This window comes from Henckelia pumila, chromosome 3 (genome assembly GCF_033568475.1).
Source record: "Henckelia pumila isolate YLH828 chromosome 3, ASM3356847v2, whole genome shotgun sequence".
In the NCBI taxonomy this organism is placed as follows: domain Eukaryota; kingdom Viridiplantae; phylum Streptophyta; class Magnoliopsida; order Lamiales; family Gesneriaceae; genus Henckelia; species Henckelia pumila.
In genome coordinates this window covers 138,202,644-138,223,563 of record NC_133122.1, presented here as the reverse complement: position 1 = coordinate 138,223,563, position 20,920 = coordinate 138,202,644, and the positions used below count along the sequence as shown (strand labels likewise).

The following is a 20,920-nucleotide window of genomic DNA, read 5'->3' as shown; positions in this document are numbered from 1 at the left end:
ATTTAAGTTTTGAGATTTTTTCCCGGGTTATGTTGTTGTGTTGCCAAAAAGTGTGTCATGGCTTCCACCACTGCACGTGAGGAAACCTCCTCCAACATGGACTTCAAGGCATTAGAGGTGATAAGAAACTCATCCTACGGCGGGGGGTTAGGAGGCGGGAGGTTAGAATGCGGGAGCTCTCGACCACCTTCAGTGTTACAGGTGGCATGTGATCGCGTTTGCATTTTCTGTGAATAGGTGGCTTTCCCATAGACGGTGCCAATCTGATGCGGGCAAAATAATTCTCTCCCTAATCAGCAAATAAATTGGGAAGTCGTACATCCTCCTGATCTTCTGCTTCCTCGGTCACCTGTAGAAGGGGAATGATCTCCTGATCTCCTACTCCTTCGGTCACTTGAAGAAGTCGTGCAATCTTCTTTTGGGTTGCCACCTGATTCACGAACACGTGTTAAAGGCGCCGGGTGACCCTCCGACGCTCAAGTCAATGATCACCTCAACAGAAAAAAGAGAGCAGAGAGCTTTTGTAAGCTAAAGAGTCACTTGCCTCAAAATGAAGAGTTTGAGCGGTATTTGAAAGAGTGGGTGCCCAGTGAGCCAACTTGTGGCTATGGGCTTTGATGACTCTTTGTATAAACGATCTTTTGTTTAATGTAATTTACACTTTTATTAATGGCAATGACTTTATATTACTTCATATTGTTATATTGTGATATACTATTGTTGTTTTGATAAAGACCTTGAATATACCATAGTGTATGTAAGATGTGGTAGAACATGGAGATGTCTATCATGAAATACATCTTATAGTCACTGTATATTCTAAACTGTTCCTAGTCGATTGAGCCGTCCGATAATAAGGATAAGGATCGCTCGAGTTTGAGACTAGCATTTGCGATGCGGAGTATCACGTTTCATTGGTAGGGAACATGGAGATGTTCGAAGCATGCAAATGGATATTCATAGGATGAATAATCGAACTACCCTATCCGGACTTTCCAAGTGGTTATCACTTATCGAGTGGATAAAGTCCGCGGTTTTGGTTGTACACCATTAGTCCTTACGACTTGAAACATCATGGAGACTCTATATGCTAGTACTGTGATTTGACTCGTTTACCGACTCTATTGGGGTCATCAGGTGTCGGGATTGGGTACAGTTACAACACATATAGGAGTCGATGCATTGTTGTCAAGGATTCACCACATACTTGCGAGTGTGGATATCCTATGCGATCTGAGGAGATATTAGTGTGACAAATCTCTGGCCAGAGTACTTGATGTGATTTAAGAAATGGTTTCTTAGTAGCACATGCGATGTCACTAATTTGATCTTCAAGATGTATTGCATAGTTATCGAATCTTGAGCGACTCTCGATATACCAATGGTTGTTGATTCGATCGGGATATATGGATGAAAGGACCGTACTGTACGCTAACCAAAATCTACTGGTTCTTGTAGGCACTATCAGTGATACCTAGGGAATCATGGGGCGATGTTGCTAGGCGCTTTACCATGATTCGTTGGGCAAGTCGGAAATCGTTGTTCCGAGTCACAAGGAGTTGTGAGCCCACGGCTAGCTGTATCCCTGAACCATTGAGGGTCACACAGTGTAATGGAGTTTTAATCCCCGTTGAGATAGTTAAATTTAAAGAGTTAAATTTAATGAATAAAGAAGTTGGACTTCTTAAATAAGAGTAAGGGAGTAGGATTTCCTAAAATGACATAGGGATGTACATTTTTGGAAACCACTGAATTCGGATTCAGGAAAATTTATCTTGACTTTAAAATGTGCAGAAATGGTTTCTGTGCACATTGGTAAAATCGGTTTATCAATCGGAGTCACGATGAATTTTATATTAATTTCTGAACATGCGGGCTTTGCTTGTCGGGCCTCAACTTATGACTAATGGGTCCTAAGGTGTTAGTGGCCTGCATTATAAATAAGTTATTGCAGTACAGAAATTACACACAACTGGTCATAATTTTGAGAGCAAAATTTCGAAACCCTAGCCTCTCTCTCTCAATATTTCGGCCGCCCCTCCCTACCTTGTCAGAGATTTTCCGTTCTGTGATTTTGAATTGCAGTCTGGAATAAGCGAATCAAATTCGTTATTCTCTTCGCAGAAAACTTCTGATAGATTTTCTAGTGCAATCTATCAGAGGGATTAAACCTCCATTCGTGGACCTGATTGAAGGAGTTCATCAGTTCCAGGGAGAGACAACAAGAGCAGAGAAATCTGTTGGAGTCCAATAATCTCGCTTCGAGATTGAAGGTAAAATTTAATAATTGTTATTTAATTTTACACACACTTATAATTTAATCGTTGAACGGTTGATACCCACACTATGGAATTGTTCCATAATAAAATTTTTAAACTTCCGCTGCACCGGGTATCAATCGTGATTGATCTGACCGCCAGTTTTCCAACAGTGGTATCAGAGCCAGGTTGCTCAGATCAAACGATTAAATTAATCAATTGTACAAAATTTTTGAATCTCGTTTTTTGAAAACAAAATAAATATTTTTAAATAAAAAAAAAAAATTTCGGGGCAAAACCCGGGCAGCGATTGGATTGCTGCCCCGGGCGGCGCACGGCGCCGCCAGGGCAGCGAGAGTCGCTGCCCTAAGGGGGCAGCCGGGCTGCCCCCGGCCCGCGCCCACGGGTGCGGGCCGGCCCGGGAGTGTCCCGGGCGGCCCGCGGAAAAAAAAATTAAATTTTTTATTTAAAATTAATTTTAATGTGTTAAAATTTTATTTTTGGTCCGGTCAAAAATTGTTTTTGATTGGTTCACGAGATTTCGGATCGAATTGTTCGAGTCCGTAAATTTTAAAATTGATTTTTGGATAAATTTGAATTTTTGGAAAATTTTAATATTTTATCCTTAAATTGAATTTTGAAATCAATTATTTTGGTACAATTGATGATAAGATTTGATCTTATGATATATTAAGTAAAATATGGTTTTATCTATAAAATTGGATTTTGTAGATAAAATATGATTTTATTTGATAAAGAGATAAAATATGATTTTATATGTGAAATAAGATTTTATATATAAAATATGATTTTATCCTGTTTAATTTTGAATTGCCATATGCATGATATCCAATAAATTAATCTTGAATTGAATATTATTGGATAAGGATGATCGATTGCCATGACCAATTTTGTAGGTGTATGTTAGGAATTTACATTTGCTTTATTGTTGTTGGTTTTATTAATGGGCCTGGTTTATGGCCCAATATGAATGTCATATGTAATAAAAGTGGGCTTGATTTATGGCCCGTTCCCACCCCTAAAAAATGTATCCCCTACTTGTCATTGCTATTTATTGTAAATACATTAGATTTAGTGGGAGATCAAGATTTGAAGATGGTGGGCCCAGCAGACAATAAAGACGAAGAAATGTAAATTGGAAGCACATGTAATAGGATTGCATTGCATACTGCATATTACCTAGGATTGGACTAAGACTCGTGATTGGCAACCACGGGTCAATTAGAAATGGAATCGATCATCCTAAATAATATATGATATTATGATTGTATGCATGTTTAGACATAATTGCGTGAATCCGGCAAGCATGCAATAAATTGAATATGATGAGACAAATATTTTTATAATTAAAAATCCCTCATTTTAAATATGATTTAAAATTGATATCAAGATAAATAAAGGAAATTTAAATTTGTTTAAATGTTCCTACCTTCCATCAACGATCAATGTATGTGATGCTACCGCGGATACGGTCCGGCTCATATTATTGGGGGGGCCCGTCCGTCGGAAAGCTGTACATTGGATCGACAAATGTTGTAAGTTGGGTGGAACTCCCATGGGATCGGCTCATATTATTGGGGGATCCACATGGCGACCGTCCATCACAACTTAATATTGATGGGTCATCTTGACATGTCACTTTAAACGGCGTCATATTATTGGGCCCTTATTGGACATGAGGTAAATACATGGGGGTTGCTTTGGAAGCAATTGGGCTCTACCTTTTGAGAATTATGGTTGGCTGATATTATTCGGGACCATAAGTTTGTCAATTGGACTCCATGTTCTCACTAAGGAAAAGTTTCCCGTTTTCACTAGAGGGTGGTGAAATCGTTAAAATAGTGGGAGTGAGATTCATAAAATTAAATTCGCCTATTTTATGTCTTAGTAAATTATTTAAACAATCATTGATATATGTCTGTTTTTCTTTTCAGTATTTCATACGATGAATTCGCGTAATCCTTTATTCTCGATCCTCGAACAAAACAAGTTGACTGGCGCCAACTATACGGAATGGTTCCGGAAGTTGAAGATTGTCTTGACTTCGGAGAAGATGCTCTACGTGTTAGAGAAATCACCTCCGAAGGAAGCACCAGCTGACGTAAGTCCGGAGGAATTGGCCAAACTTGATGCATGGTGGGACCATGACATCAAGACCAAATGCTATATGCAAGCCTCGATGTCTGATGAACTCCAGAGGCGATTTGAGGACACCGTGAATGCTGCTGACATTCACGCTCAACTCAAGGAACTTTTTGGGGCTCAGTCGAGGGCTGAAAGGTTCGCTACTGTTAAGGAGCTGATGACGTGTCGCATGCGTGAAGGGACTTCGGTCTGTGATCATGGGGTACGAGTGATTTGGCTCATACAGAAGTTGGCAACCCTTGATTTGGTGTTGGAGCATGAACTCAACGTGGATTTACTGCTTCTGTCTCTTCCTTCTTCGTTTGACGGATTTGTGGTAAATTTCAATATGAACAAGATAGAGGCCACCCTTGAAGAGATGGTCAATATGCTTGTAACATATGAATCCACATTAAAGAAGGATAAGTCTGTTTTCTTGGTGGGCTCCTCATCTTCTGCTAAGAAGGGGCCAAGTATGAAGGGTAAGAAACGTTCTGCCCCACCTAAGAAAGTCGAGCCAGAGAAGAAGCACAAGACAAAGGCTTCAAACATTGGTAAATCCAAGGATGTTTGTCATTACTGTAAGAAGCCCGGTCATTGGAAGCGCAACTGCAAGGAATATCTAGAGCAGTTGGGAACTGCAAAGGGTATGTTCTATATTGAAATAAACATTTCACTTAATACTACTTCTTGGATATTGGATACCGGATGTGGATCTCACATTTGCAATGATTTGCAGGTGATGACAAGAAGTCGCAGGCTTAGAATGGGTGAGACCCAGCTGAGGCTCGGGAATGGTTCCAGAGTTGAAGCTACAGCCATTGGAGATGTTTGTTTAATTTTGCAGAACGGTTTTAAGTTATTTTTAAGAGATATTTTATTTGTTCCGGATTTAATTAAAAACATTATTTCTGTTTCTATGCTAGATAGAGATGGTTATTCTTGCAATTTTGTGAATGGAATTTGCAATATTTACAAGAATGAATGTTTGATTGGAAATGGACAACTTGAAAACGATCTATACAACTTAAAACTAAAAGACGTTCCAATAAATTATGTTGATAAACCGGCGACAACAAACAAAAGGAAAATCGATAGTCAAAACCCGGCAAACCTTTGGCACGCTAGACTAGGTCATATTTCCTCAAGGAGGATGAACAAGCTAGTGGGAGAGGGCATGTTTGATATGTCTGATATTAACTCTCTACCTACTTGTGAATCCTGCCTAAAAGGGAAAATGACTAAATCTCCTTTTAAGGGGAAACCTGAGCGTAGTCAAAATCTGTTGGATCTGATCCATACAGATGTTTGCGGTCCATTTAGAGTTGGGACTCAACATGGCCACACCTACTTCATTACCTTTACTGATGATTATTCAAGGTATGGGTATTTATATTTAATGAAATATAAGTCTGAAGCATTTGAAAAGTTCAAAGAATTCAAGGCTGAAGTAGAAAACAAGCTAGGTAAAAGTATTAAAGCACTTAGATCGAATCGAGGTGGAGAATACTTGAGTACCGAGTTTTTGGACTATCTGAAAGAGAATGGGATTCTCTCTCAGTGGACTCCTCCTATGACACCACAGCTGAATGGTGTATCGGAGCGTCGTAATCGAACTTTGTTGGACATGGTTCGATCCATGATGAGCTTCACTGAGCTTCCACCTTCGTTTTGGGGCTATGCGCTTGAAACGGCGGTATTGTTGTTGAACAACGTCCACACTAAAGCAGTGAACAAAACACCATACGAGTTATGGAATGGCAAAGCTCCTAAGTATTCGTACTTGAGGATTTGGGGATGTCCTGCTTACGTGAAGCGGACAGTGGGAGATAAGTTGGATAGTCGATCCAGCTTATGTTATTTTGTGGGGTATCCGAAGAATTCAATCGGATATTATTTCTATTATCCTGCTGAAACAAAGGTGTTTGTTTCTAGGAATGCCACCTTCTTGGAGAAGGAGTTCTTATTGGATAAGAAAGGCGAGATGATGGAACTCGAAGAAGTTCGAGAAGAACCCGAAATACAAAATAACGATCCTACGCCTCAGGAACCATTACTGGACACGCCTGAACCTAGAAGATCCGAGAGGACTTCTAGACCTCCTGTTCGATATGGTTTTCTTCTTGAAGGGGATCAAGATGAACCCGACATTGGATGTGATCCAAGAAACTTCAAGGAAGCAATTTCTGATGCGGATTCAAATTTATGGCTTGAAGCTATGCAGTCTGAATTGGATTCAATGCATACAAACCAAGTTTGGTCTTTAGTAGATCCTCCTGATGGAATTGTTCCAATAGGGTGTAAATGGATCTACAAGAGAAAGCTTGGGCCTGATGGTAAGGTATTGACCTACAAGGCGCGATTGGTGGCGAAAGGTTACACTCAAAGACAAGGAGTTGACTATGATGAAACCTTTTCACCAGTTGCAATGTTCAAGTCCATAAGAATCCTTATTGCCATAGCTGCATGGTATGACTATGAGATATGGAAAATGGATGTGAAGACTGCTTTTCTTAATGGAGACATTAAGGAAGAAATCTATATGAAGTAGCCAGAGGGGTTCACATCCATGGGAAGCGAGCATAAGGTATGCAAGCTTCAGAGATCAATTTATGGTCTAAAACAAGCATCAAGAAGTTGGAACCAGAAATTTGATGAAACAATAAAAGATTTTGGTTTCATCAAGAACCCGGAGGAACCGTGCGTGTACAAGAAAGTAGTTAAGGATGCTGTGACATTCTTAGTACTTTATGTTGATGACATCCTACTCATTGGGAATGATGTAGGGATGTTGCAGTCAACAAAGATATGGTTATCAGGTAGATTCTCGATGAAGGATTTGGGTGAGGCATCCTACATTCTTGGGATACAGATCTATAGAGATAGATCTAAGAGAATGATAGGACTCACTCAATCGACCTACATCGACACCATATTGAAACGGTTTTCAATGGATGGGTCCAAGAGAGGACATCTACCCATGTGTCATGGAGTTTCTTTATCCAAGTCTATGTGTCCCAAGACTGATGCAGAGATAGAGAATATGACACATGTACCATATGCGTCAGCTATAGGTAGTATCATGTATGGGATGATATCTACCAGACCGGATGTAGCATTTGCTCTGAGTGTCACGAGCAGATATCAGGCTAATCCTGGTCAAATGCATTGGAAAGCCGTGAAGGACATTCTTAAGTACTTACGAAGGACTAAGAATATGTTCATGGTTTATGGAGGACGAGAACTCAAATTGGAAGGCTATACCGACTCTAGCTTCCAAAGTGACATGGATGACTCGAAGTCAACCTCTGGATTTGTGTTCATGCTCAATGGCGGTGCTGTCTCTTGAAAGAGTTCCAAGCAGGACACCACAGCGGATTCCACCACTGAGGCTGAATACATTGCAGCATCAGCTGCTGCTAAAGAGGCCGTTTGGATGAGGAATTTCGTCCAAGAGTTGGGCGTCATTCCTGAATTTGTTGGTCCAGTCCCGGTGTACTGCGACAACACGGGTGCCGTTGCTCAAGCAAAGGAACCAAGGTCTCATCAAAGATCCAAACACGTACTGAGGAAATACCACATCATCCGGGAGATTGTGGAAAGAGGAGACATCACTGTCGAACGAGTGGCCTCTGCAGACAATATCGCTGATCCGCTTACTAAGCCCTTGCCAGGACCATTGTTTGACAAACATCGCGAAGCAATGGGTCTACGTAGTATGACTAGTTGGCTATAGGGCAAGTGGGAGATTGAAAGAGTGGGTGCCCAGTGAGCCAACTTGTGGCTATGGGCTTTGATGACTCTTTGTATAAACGATCTTTTGTTTAATGTAATTTACACTTTTATTAATGGCAATGACTTTATATTACTTCATATTGTTATATTGTGATATACTATTGTTGTTTTGATAAAGACCTTGAATATACCATAGTGTATGTAAGATGTGGTAGAACTTGGAGATGTCTATCATGAAATACATCTTATAGTCACTGTATATTCTAAACTGTTCCTAGTCGATTGAGCCGTCCGATAATAAGGATAAGGATCGCTCGAGTTTGAGACTAGCATTTGCGATGCGGAGTACCACGTTTCATTTATAGGGAACATGGAGATGTTCGAAGCATGCAAATGGATATTCATAGGATGAATAATCGAACTACCCTATCCGGACTTTCCAAGTGGTTATCACTTATCGAGTGGATAAAGTCCGCGGTTTTGGTTGTACACCAATAGTCCTTACGACTTGAAACATCATGGAGACTCTATATGCTAGTACTGTGCTTTGACTCGTTTACCGACTCTATTGGGGTCATCAGGTGTCGGGATTGGGTACAGTTACAACACATATAGGAGTCGATGCATTGTTGTCAAGGATTCACCACATACTTGCGAGTGTGGATATCCTATGCGATCTGAGGAGATATTAGTGTGACAAATCTCTGGCCAGAGTACTTGATGTGATTTAAGAAATGGTTTCTTAGTAGCACATGCGATGTCACTAATTTGATCTTCAAGATGTATTGCATAGTTATCGAATCTTGAGCGACTCTCGATATACCAATGGTTGTTGATTCGATCGGGATATATGGATGAAGGGACCGTACTGTACGCTAACCAAAATCTACTGGTTCTTGTAGGCACTATCAGTGATACCTAGGGAATCATGGGGCGATGTTGCTAGGCGCTTTACCATGATTCGTTGGGCAAGTCGGAAATCGTTGTTCCGAGTCACAAGGAGTTGTGAGCCCACGGCTAGCTGTATCCCTGAACCATTGAGGGTCACACAGTGTAATGGAGTTTTAATCCCCGTTGAGATAGTTAAATTTAAAGAGTTAAATTTAATGAATAAAGAAGTTGGACTTCTTAAATAAGAGTAAGGGAGTAGGATTTCCTAAAATGACATAGGGATGTACATTTTTGGAAACCACTGAATTCGGATTCAGGAAAATTTATCTTGACTTTAAAATGTGCAGAAATGGTTTCTGTGCACATTGGTAAAATCGGTTTATCAATCGGAGTCACGATGAATTTTATATTAATTTCTGAACATGCGGGCTTTGCTTGTCGGGCCTCAACTTATGACTAATGGGCCCTAAGGTGTTAGTGGCCTGCATTATAAATAAGTTATTGCAGTACAGAAATTACACACAACTGGTCATAATTTTGAGAGCAAAATTTCGAAACCCTAGCCTCTCTCTCTCAATATTTCGGCCGCCCCTCCCTACTCTGTCAGAGATTTTCCGGTCTGTGATTTTGAATTGCAGTCTGGAATAAGCGAATCAAATTCGTTATTCTCTTCGCAGAAAACTTCTGATAGATTTTCTAGTGCAATCTATCAGAGGGATTAAACCTCCATTCGTGGACCTGATTGAAGGAGTTCATCAGTTCCAGGGAGAGACAACAAGAGCAGAGAAATCTGTTGGAGTCCAATAATCTCGCTTCGAGATTGAAGGTAAAATTTAATAATTGTTATTTAATTTTACACACACTTATAATTTAATCGTTGAACGGTTGATACCCACACTATGGAATTGTTCCATAATAAAATTTTTAAACTTCCGCTGCATCGGGTATCAATCGTGATTGATCTGACCGCCAGTTTTCCAACAGTATTTATAGATGAGTTTGAGCTAAATTTCAGATTAAGTCTCCAATGCCCCTAAAATTGGTAATTAACTCTGCTAAGGTCTAAAAAATGTAAATAAGTCCTTTAGGACTCCAAAATTAATAATTAATCCTTTAAAAATAGGATTCTCGTAAATTGACCCACTTATTTTATTTATATATTTTAAGTATATTAAAAATATACTTATACCCATCACTATCGTATTTCCAGCTATAAAGAGCATAATATAACCAAATCCTCTTTTTGCTAGCAAATACCAATAAAATGACAGACTTGATATTTAAAAAAAAAAAGTCTGTTAAAGTGCTAAGCTAACGTTATTTTGGCCAATTTTCAGTTATTGTTCACTAGCAAGAGTTGAAAACAAAAGCATAAAATCTCGGGAAAATCACACTTTTGGTCCTTTAATTTGTACATTTTTCATTTTTGGTCCTGTTAAAAGTAAATTTGTAATTTTAATCCTGTAACTTGCATTTTTTTTTTCATTTTTTGGTCCTATTAACATTGAATTCGCATTTTTAGTCATGTTACTTACATTCGTTTTTCATTTTAAGTCCTGTTAACACAGAATTTATAATTTTAGTCATATAACTTGCATTCTTTTTTATTTTTAGTCCTGTTTACATTGAATTTTCATTTTTTGTCTTGTAACTTCCATATCTTTTTATTTTTATTTTTAGTCATATTATCGATGAATTTACATTTTTAATACCATAAATTTCATAATTTTTATATTTTTAATCATAATATATTATGATTTACATATTTTAAACTTTTAAAATTTAAATGAATTAAATAAAAAATAATCAACTAAAAATTATTCAAAATATTTTTACACTAAATATCATCTAATAAAATACGTAATATAAATAAAACTTTTAATCTAATGTGAATCGTGTTTTTTTCGGTTTAGATTTGATATATATAATCGGAAATCGAACCATATAATTTTTTATTTTAAAATTTATATAAGGGTATTTATGAGTGTCACTAAAGACTATTACTCTTGTAGTATATGATCAATTTTTGTTTTTACATAAAATTTTGTGAGATCGTTTCACTGGTCAATTTTGTGAAACGGATTACCAACTCAATTCATGTTTTATAATATTATTTTTTTACCGTAAATATGAATTAGAACGGCCGTGTCACAAGAGAATTTCGTACATTATTTTTTAAATGATCATTTCATGCAAGGGAATGTTATCCTTCTTAATTTGTGTTCCTCGTGCAACTCTCCTATAACCAAATATATATTGTTACTCAACACTGAAGGACAATCTAATTTATATATTTTAGAAAAGGGAAAAGCATAAACGGTCCATTAACACACACATCACAACGTTGTTGTATTGTCTTCTTTCTCGTACATCTTCTGGCACGAAGGTACATTGTTGCGCATTGTGGCTTTATGGCTCTAGCTATGTACGGAATGTTTTATCCACAAGAGTTAGACTGATGTAAAGAGTTCCGCTTTGATCATTCAGTCTATTGGATAGTTCAAACTTGCAGTCATTCAATTTTGGCATTTTAGTTTGACTTGCTTAAAATAATTTGGTTCTAATAGTCCCCAATAAATTTATATTCTTAGTTTTAAATTCCTTTTGATTTAATAATATCATATTACCTTAAGTATTATTTAAATCCACAACAATGCCCTTATGTATATATAATAGCACCATGTATTTCCCTCCGTTGCATTTCCCTCAATTTCAACGGATACAGTAGTTAGTAGAATCATTTTTCTTAGCTCCATATTTTTAGCTACTTTTTAATGGAGGAGTAGAGAATTTATGCCTGAGAAATATGGATCAATTTTTTTTTTTTCAGAAATTTTTATGAGTGTAATGGGTTGGGCCCTCACCTCATCTCAGGCGGCCCAACCATACTTCATGGTCTTCTCCCCCTGGATCAAGGAGTTTCATGTCCTCTCCAAACTCGAACATTAGACCTCCAGGATAAGTACCAAAATTTACCAAGTTTGTAGCAAAGAGTGTACTGTTTGATACAAACTCGTAAATCATTATAGGAACTTCACTCTCTAAGAAACACCCCAGAAGTTTAATGACATTTGGATGTGAAAGGAATATTTTATTCCTAAAATTTCTCAAGTTTTGAAATAGATTTTATTTAATATATTTTGCATTTCTTGGACATGAATTAAATTTTATATAAGTTATTTATTTCCTTAGATAAGTCTATTTTAGATATTGTTAAGCTTATTATAATATTTATCATATCATATCTAATGTATATATTTTTTTATTTGTGTAGATTTGATATAATCAAATCAAAAGAATCCTACGCCTATAAGAAAACATATTGAAGAAGGATTCTTACCTTTATATTGAAGGAGGCGTGCACAAAGAAGACACCGAGAGAAAAAGGGAGAACGACCGATTGAGAGAACTTTGAGAAAGCTTCTGAGCGTACAACATAGTTTATTCTGAAGATTTTATGAAGCTTATTTGAGGTCGTGTTCTTGCTTGATTGCCTTGAAGTTTTGAGAGCATTGAAGATTGGAGATTTGTGTTGCTCTCATGGATCATGTTTTGGCATCAAGATTTCAACTCCTTGCTTCGTTTTATTTATTCTATCTTGCATGGAATTTTTAGGAGTTGTTTTTATTTTTATTTTCTCACATGTTTTGAGAAAATTGAATTTCATAATAATAACTAGTTTTAGGGTTTGTAAAACTCTTTGATCGTTTTTCTAGTGAAAGTTTTGCCCTGTGGCGCTGCAAAATTATTTTATACTCTTTCTTAATTATTCTTGAGTCTATTTATTTTGTTGCTTGTTTATTTTATTCACGCTTTAATTATTTTTCGCTGCATATTACTCAAGGTGTTATTGAAGGTGTTGTCAGCACCTTGTGACAACACCTAAAACTGTTCATGTGCAACCCCTATTCCTTTACAAGTGGCACCAGAGCCATATTCTTGATATACTAAGAACTGATCTTGGTTTGTTTATTTTATTACAGGGAATAAGATGGACTCATCTTCTGTTGCAAACTCGTTTTTGAAACCTCCGGTTTTTGATGACACGAATTACGCGTTGTGAAAGACAAGGATGCGTTATACTATCAAAGCAATGGATGTTCGTGTTTGGCAAAGCATTCTGACTGGTTGGACTCCTACAAAGATGCTAGATCAAGAAGGAGAATACAATCTTAAGCCAGAAGCAACTTGGACCACTGAGGAAACACAAAGTTTGAGCTACAATGCAAAAGCAATTAATGCAATTTTTTCATATGTTGATATGAGAATGTTTGGACTCATATCTAACTGCACCATTGTTAAGGATGCGTGGAAAGCTCTTCAAGAACACTGTGAAGAACTGATAGTGTGAGGAGAACAAGACTGAGATTTCTAAACACAAAATTTGAGAATCTCAGGATGGATGATAATGAGACTATTGTTGATTATGATAAGAGACTTAGGGAGATAGCTACAGAGGCGCATGCTCTTGGAGGACCTATTGCTAGTGAGAATATGGTGAACAAAGTTCTTTGATCTTTGCCAAAGAGATTCAATGGGAAGACTGAGCGCTTGAGGAAGTGAAAGACACCTCAAAGATGAAGATGATAAAACTAATGAGTATCCTTCAAGTTTTTTAGATGAACCTTACAATACAAGAGAAGGATAAAGGAAAATCAATAGCTCTTCAAGCTTCAAAGCCCTCATACGAAGAGTATGTTAAATTCCACCAAGAAGTCCATCAGTCTGATTTAGAGGATGATTCGATCTCACTCATGATTAGGAAATTCAATGATTATCTAAAGAAGATGAAAGAGACCCGAAAGATGGATCAAAAACTCAAGGCTCCCTAACAAGCCTTTGAGAATTACTGAACCAGAACAGTCACCAAGGAAACCTACTGATACTCCTAAGCCTCTTATGATGTTGGAAGGGAAGAAGAAGTCAGTTTCAAAGAAGTTAGACACGGTATAGTGTCATGCTTGTCAAGGCTTTGGACATTATGTCAATGAGTGTCCTAACACGCTTAGGAAAGGAATGAATACGTCTTTAAGTGATGAAGAGACTGATGAAGAAGTACAGGAAGATGAAGAAAGCCACACTGCCCTATCTTCCCTACTCGAAAGCAAAAAGAAGTTTATATCATTTTTGCTTAGTTCAGTTTTTGCCTTAGATAATTGTTAACACCAAAACTTTAATTGATCCAGACACGTCGACCTTACCCATATTTAGAATGAAAAACAATAATTTTATATGGATGAAGCACATAGAAAATCCGTACATACGACAAAAATAACTCATGAGACCGTCTCACATAAGTTTTTGTAAAACTTCATTCCAACTAATCCGTTAATTCCCGAAAAAAAAAATGAAAACAAAAAGAAGCTACATGTAGCAAAATGAGAAGCATGCGCAGTGGGAGTGTGGTCCCCACCTCACTTCCCCCAATTGCATTTTTAAGGGAATTTTTTTTGGTTTTGTATATATATTTGTCGCTTTGCGATTTCGGTCATCTATGTTTTCAGATTTCAGTTTTAGTTTGCTAGCTTTGTATTTTTTTTGTAGTTTTAGTTTTTTTTCCGATGTAGCGTTGATGTGAAACCAATGCAGCGCTGCTATGAAACTGACGTGTATAGTGCCAAATAAACATTTATGAAGAAAAATGACTAAAAATGTCAACATTCGAAACATATATGACTAAAATTAAAATATGAAAATATAGAGGAACGAAATCGCAAAATGACAAACATACATGATCAAAATTACAGTTTTCTCCTTTTTAAATTGTGAAAAAAAAATTAATTCATTTTCAAAAAGCCGTTTGTGATTGTTTTAATTTTAAAAAAATGATTTTTGTTAAAAAATAATTAAATGGCTGTTTTAATTTTTTATATAAAATTTTAAATATTTAGAAAGAACAATTTAGATCTTTTAATTCTACAAAATTTAAAAATTTATAATCTCTAAAAGTTAATATAATAAAATAATAAAAACTTTCACCATAAAAATTATTAATTTTTTTGATTAATTAATTCTTATATTTCTACACATTTTTACTCATTAATCACATCTTTAAATAATAATATTATTTATTTTCAATATTATTAATTTTAAAATTTTAAATAAAATTATAAAGTTGATTATTTAATAAATAAATGAATAAATATGAATGAGTGGACACGCATGATTGGTATGAATGAAAGAAATAAGGTATGAATGAAATCAATGTTGGAATGGAATGGAGATGTGAATGAAATGATATTTTATATTCCATATCTATGATTGGTATCATACGGAATTAAAAATGGAATGGAATGACTAATACCATTTTGATTTCATTCTTACGATTGGTAATGCAAAATAAATGGTAGAAATTGAATGAAATTCTTTGTAACGACAAAATTACCCTTTGTTTATGAAAAAAATAAAGAAAGAAAGTACAATTATATCAATGAATTCATTAACTTGATCATTCCATTTTATTAATTTTTTTAATAAATACATAATCGGATATATATTCTAAAATATATGCATAAATAATACTGAATTGTAAATAAACAACTTATTTAATTAAAGATAAAATCTACAATAATAATAAAATTAAACAAATTATTCTAATTGTAAAGTCATAAAAAATCAACCAAATTATTTAAATAAAATATAAAATAACCAACTCAATTGACGGAGTATACTTAATAACATAAACATCAAAGCTTAAAGAGGAGATAATTTATGCTAAAAAAGAAGAGCCAAACGTGAAATTAAAGGAGGGAGTATTTTTTTTTTTTTTTTTCATTGTGAGATTAATTGGTGAGGTTAATTAAGGATAATATTTTCACATGAAAATAAGTGGAAAGTTGAGGAAGGAATGGAATGGTGATTCCAACCTAGTAGGAAAGGAATTACTATTCCCATGAAATTGGGAATGAGCATTCCCATGGGAATGGACATTCCTATTCCCATGAACATACCAAACACAAAAAATGAAATGAGCTTGGGAATGTCCATTCCATTCCTACCCCATTACTGCATATCAATTATGAGATCTACAAATAATGAGTGTTGATATTAAATGAATATAAGTATTTATTAATAATAAAAATGCATTATAATGAGTATGAAGCTATATGTAGACCCCGCACTTTTGAGAAAATGGAATATGGATTAATGTGGATTGATAAGCACCAATGTACGTGCCCTAATATTATAAGAAATATATAGAGTGACTGAGATTGATATATAATTATTATTTATTAATGTAGTATTAATTAACCGTATAAATTGTGCTCGACGTTTGAGCAATATTTTATTAAATGAAGTGTGACATTCAAAAAAATTATTAAAACATAAACACTTTAAAAGCCAACATCGTTTCATGTCGAGAGAATATGGATTTGACAATTTAATAAAAAAAATAGAAATATTTCGATAAATTGGCTTATAATTTATGCTATATTTTAGCCATTTTATTATTTGATTAACGAAAAGCTAATTGGTGTGTTTTTATGAATTACTTAACTAATTAAAATAAACTAAAAATTATTTAAGACAAAGATTTTAGTTAAATTAAAGAGCATATTAAAATCATGACAAATTCAATTTTCAAGAAAATGACTGGAAACACTCAAACACACAACGGTCCCAAATATCAATTATTATCACGTATTGGATTTAATCAAGCACGAATTATCTACATTTAAAACGAAATTCCCTATCATGATCATTACTCTATTTCTAGAATTAAAATCTTATTTTTATTTAACAGTTCAATTATTTCTAATTGAATTTAATTATATAAAACACATGTATAATAACTAAGAAATTTCAGATTTTGCTTAAAATCTTAGTCTCAAACCGAATATTATTTCTTGTCGGATTTAACCATATGTTGATCATTATATTTGAAGTTATTTTCGATCAATTCTCTTTCCAGTCAATATTAAACAACCGATATGCATGCAATTAGTTGGCCAAATTAAAAGGAAAAAAAAAATTTATGTGAATATTAATTAATAAACATAAAATAAGTTAAAACTTCAATCAATCCAATACATGAGAAAAAATCAAATAGTTTGGCCCTATCGTTGCCTCGATCAAAATACTAATCCATAAAATAAAAAATATATAAAAATCTAATATTTGATTTCATAACGAATTGGGAAAGTGAAGAAGAACAAGAAAATTCTAGCGATGGTGTGTGGCTCTTTGTGTTGTTTGTCTCTCATCTCTCCCAAGCTCTAGCCATCGTCCCAAAAAAATGTAATTAAAATAAAACTTCCTTCCGTTTTGGGCTCCGATTTTCTTTTATATTTCTCATCAAAAAGCCCTAATTTTTTCCTTAATTAGCGTCCAAGAATTTCCAACGCCAAGTGAAATTTGAAGTTTTCATAAATTCCAAAATTCTGCGTGGAACAGAAATAAGTTGGTGTGACGTGCACGGACCCCGGACCACATCCGAAAGGTGGTCCATGCCACATCCGGATTGTGGTCCGGACATGGGTCCGTGCATTTATTTCTTGCAGATTTCCGTTTTGATGTTGTACGTACGGACCCTTTTCCAGACCATTTACGGAGTTTTTGCATTAAATCTTCTTGAATTTTCTTGTCTTCTTATAATTTTTTCTCGTTTTTTGGCCAAATTACAAACGTCACAATATAATGTTTGACTTTCTCTTCAACAAGTTTTCTCCAATTTCAGTCAAACCTATGAACAATGAAAGTATAACGATTTATGCACAAAATTAGAGACATAAATTCACAATAAGCACAAACACAACAAAATATGGTTGCATATATGCTATAGAATTCATGTTTATCAGTCATGAGTAGTATTATTTGAGTAATTCTTTCCCAAAAAAAAAAAATGATTTATTTTGACACTGATAGTAATATATATGAATTATTCATTTAAAAAAAGGGTTGCCGCGCCTTTGCCTAGTGAATAGAAAATGGTTGCAAAACATTCTCTTTTTTATATATCTATACTATATACTATGAGCATCTTGGTCTCTTGGTATATATATTTAACACAAACTAAAAAAAAAGTATCAAATTACAAAAAAATGCATATCATATTAAAATCAACCACTTTAAAAATAAAATGCGCATTATTGCGAGTATAAATTAAATATTATTACCTTTTAGAGTCAACATCGGCTATTTTATTGAATATCAAATTTAACCTAATTGATTTAATATTTATTAACTAAGAAAAGTATATTATGATAAATTTATCAGCATAATATTTTTATAAAAACCTAAAAAATCTATATATATTTTTTATTCTAACTAAATTTGATTTTTTTTTTCAATTTTTTTTTTTGTAGGCCTGCAATGCGTGCCAAATATACTAATATAATTTCACAAAATATCCACTTAACAAATTAGCTTACTCTGGTTCATATTCATTGATGTTCTTATATATTTGATTTAAATATATCAATCAAATAGTAATTTGATCCTTGTATATTGTGCTCATCCAAATATGGATCAATTTTTGTTTTTTAGAAAATATTTGTGAGATCGTTACACACGTCAATTTTGTTATGGACTCAAATAGTATGATCGTAACACATGTAAATTTTGTGAAATGGATTACCGACTCAATTCATGTTTAAAAATATTAATTTTTTTTATCATAAATATGGATTAAGTCGACTGTATCAACCAAAGACTTTCGTGCTCTAGCTATTTTGAAATCATCATTTCATAAAAGGGAATGTTACCCTTCTTAATTAATTTGTGTTCCTCGCGCAACTCTCCTATAACAAAATATTGTTACTCAACATGAAGGATAATCTAATTTATATAATTTAGAAAAAAGGAAAGCATAAGGGGCCGTCCATTAAAACACGCATCACACAAAACCAGTGACTCAAAAGGCTTAAGAATGGGAGAAATAATTAAATTACAAAAGTTCTCACTTCTAAGTAAATGAAAACAAATCAAATCAGCGGGGGCTGTTTATTGCGTGGATCAAAGGGGAAGTCCCCGTATGCTGCATTGTGTAAGGCCCAGTGCTAGCTGGTGGACTTATAGTCACAGTGAACAAGTCTGTTGCTTCTTCCTCGTTCATCAATCCCACAACTTCTTCCTCAACCTCTGGCTGCAGAATCCATGGATGATTGGAAAACTTTCGTAAACCTTCGAGTTCCATTGCCACTTCTCTCATGGTCGGCCTATCCTCGCTGTGTAGCTTAAGGCATCTCTTTATGAGCTCTGCAACGGCCTGGAGTTGCTCCAAACTCCCTTCTCTACGTACTCGGGGATCCAAGATTTGGAACAAGCGGTTGGTTTTTAGGGACATCAAGAAACACGTTGACAGGCTCTTTTCGTCATTTGTTTTCGTGTTGGAGAATGGCTTTCTCCCTGTCATTAGCTCTGCAAGAACGACTCCGAAGCTGTAGACGTCGCTTTTGTCAGTTAACTGGCCTGTGTGGAAGTACTCGGGGTCTAAGTATCCCAACGTCCCTTGGACTAGAGTGCTCACTTGTGTTTGATCGATGGGAACTAACCTTGAAGCCCCAAAATCTGATATTTTTGCGTTGTAGTATTCGTCTAAGAGTATGTTTGGCGACTTTACGTCTCCGTGGATTACCGGCATTGCTAGAGAATGAAGATAGGACAATGCACCAGCAGATTCAATAGCAATTCTTAAACGGTTGCTCCAAGAAAACCAATGCGTTTCACCAATGTTATGTATGTGACCAAAGAGTGTACCGTTCGATACAAACTCGTAAACCATTATAGGAACTTCACTCTCTAAGCAACACCCCAGAAATTTAACGACATTTGGATGGTTCACTTGAGTCAAAATAATCACCTCATTTAAAAGTTGCGGGATTTGGTACGGGTCCTTGGATATTGATTCATTTTTAATGGCGACTAGTTGTTGATCCGGTAGAATTCCTTTGTATAGAGTGCCATAACCACCCTTGCCAATGATACGGTCTCCGGAATAGTTATTAGTGGCCTTTTCTAGCTCTTCGGCTTTGAAGATTACAATAGGCTTCGTCAAAAAGAGCCCACCATTTTGTCGGAAGAATTTTTCTCTCATTTTAACAAGCTTTCTTTTCTTGGTTGCAAAATAAAAGAGTATCTTGCTTTTGAGCCCTTGTAAAGACTTGGTTCCCTTGGTATAAGGAGAGATACCGAACGATGATTCCATCGTAGCCTCCTCCTCTACACATGAACAGAAAAACAATCACCACTTATCTGATCAGAATTAATGGCTAATATTCTTTAAAGCGCAGAAAGAAAATTACAACACCCAATAATATTTAATTCAAAAGAATTAAACCTAGCTAATTAAAACGAAAACAATATTAATACCATAAACATGATCTTGAGTGAAATGAGAAGAAGTACTGGAGGAGCTTATGCTGGGGCAGAGTGCAATCTCTCTCAGATGCTCTCTTTTTAAAGTGGCTCCAACAAGCCTCTCCCAGCTGTCATACACGCTTGACATTACAATCTTAGCTTGATTCCAAAAAACGAAAATGATGTTTTTGTATCAGTAAACTGTATGTTTCTTGAATATCCCATCTACTTTTATCAATGCATCATCGTGTTTGGGAGCCCGTAAAGTTGACTTTGACTTCCGAATTAATTTCCACCAAACTGTGGGTTTCTGGATTGAGGGGACCATACAATTGCTTGAAGTCTTGAAATATCATGTATAAAAATAAATAAAAATTTATTTATTGTGGTATCAACGTATTTTGTTAGTTTAAATTTTGGGATTATATAACAACTTCAATTATCAAAATGAAGTAGTCGTATAATAGTTTGCGTAACCGTGCTTGCGTTGGCGACTTCGCGTAGACAATTCATAACGGACTCAAGTAATGGCCAATGTGGGTGCCCTTAAGAATATTATCATTAAATTATTATTATTTGCCTTTTTTTTCCCT

The 20,920-nt window shown here is 35.4% G+C and overlaps 1 protein-coding gene across 1 annotated transcript; it reads right to left on the bottom strand.

Moving 5' to 3' along the window:
- Positions 1 to 18,826: 18,826 nt before the first annotated feature.
- LOC140892246 (wall-associated receptor kinase 3-like) lies at positions 18,827 to 20,512 on the bottom strand. The gene is made up of 2 exons (XM_073301077.1): positions 20,340 to 20,512; positions 18,827 to 20,189 (listed from the first exon to the last, which is right to left on the bottom strand). Exons 1-2 carry the CDS (start codon positions 20,473 to 20,475, stop codon positions 18,958 to 18,960), a joined length of 1,368 nt encoding a protein of 455 aa, XP_073157178.1. The 5' UTR covers positions 20,476 to 20,512; the 3' UTR covers positions 18,827 to 18,957.
- Positions 20,513 to 20,920: the final 408 nt, after the last annotated feature.

Excerpts from the sequence above, each read along its gene's own strand:
- LOC140892246 (XM_073301077.1), bottom strand. The coding sequence starts at position 20,475 with ATGTCAAGCGTGTATGACAGCTGGGAGAGGCTTGTTGGAGCCACTTTA. Across the intron at positions 20,190-20,339 it reads CACTCAAGATCATGTTTATG|AGGAGGAGGCTACGATGGAA; the intron begins GTATTAATATTG and ends GTTCATGTGTAG.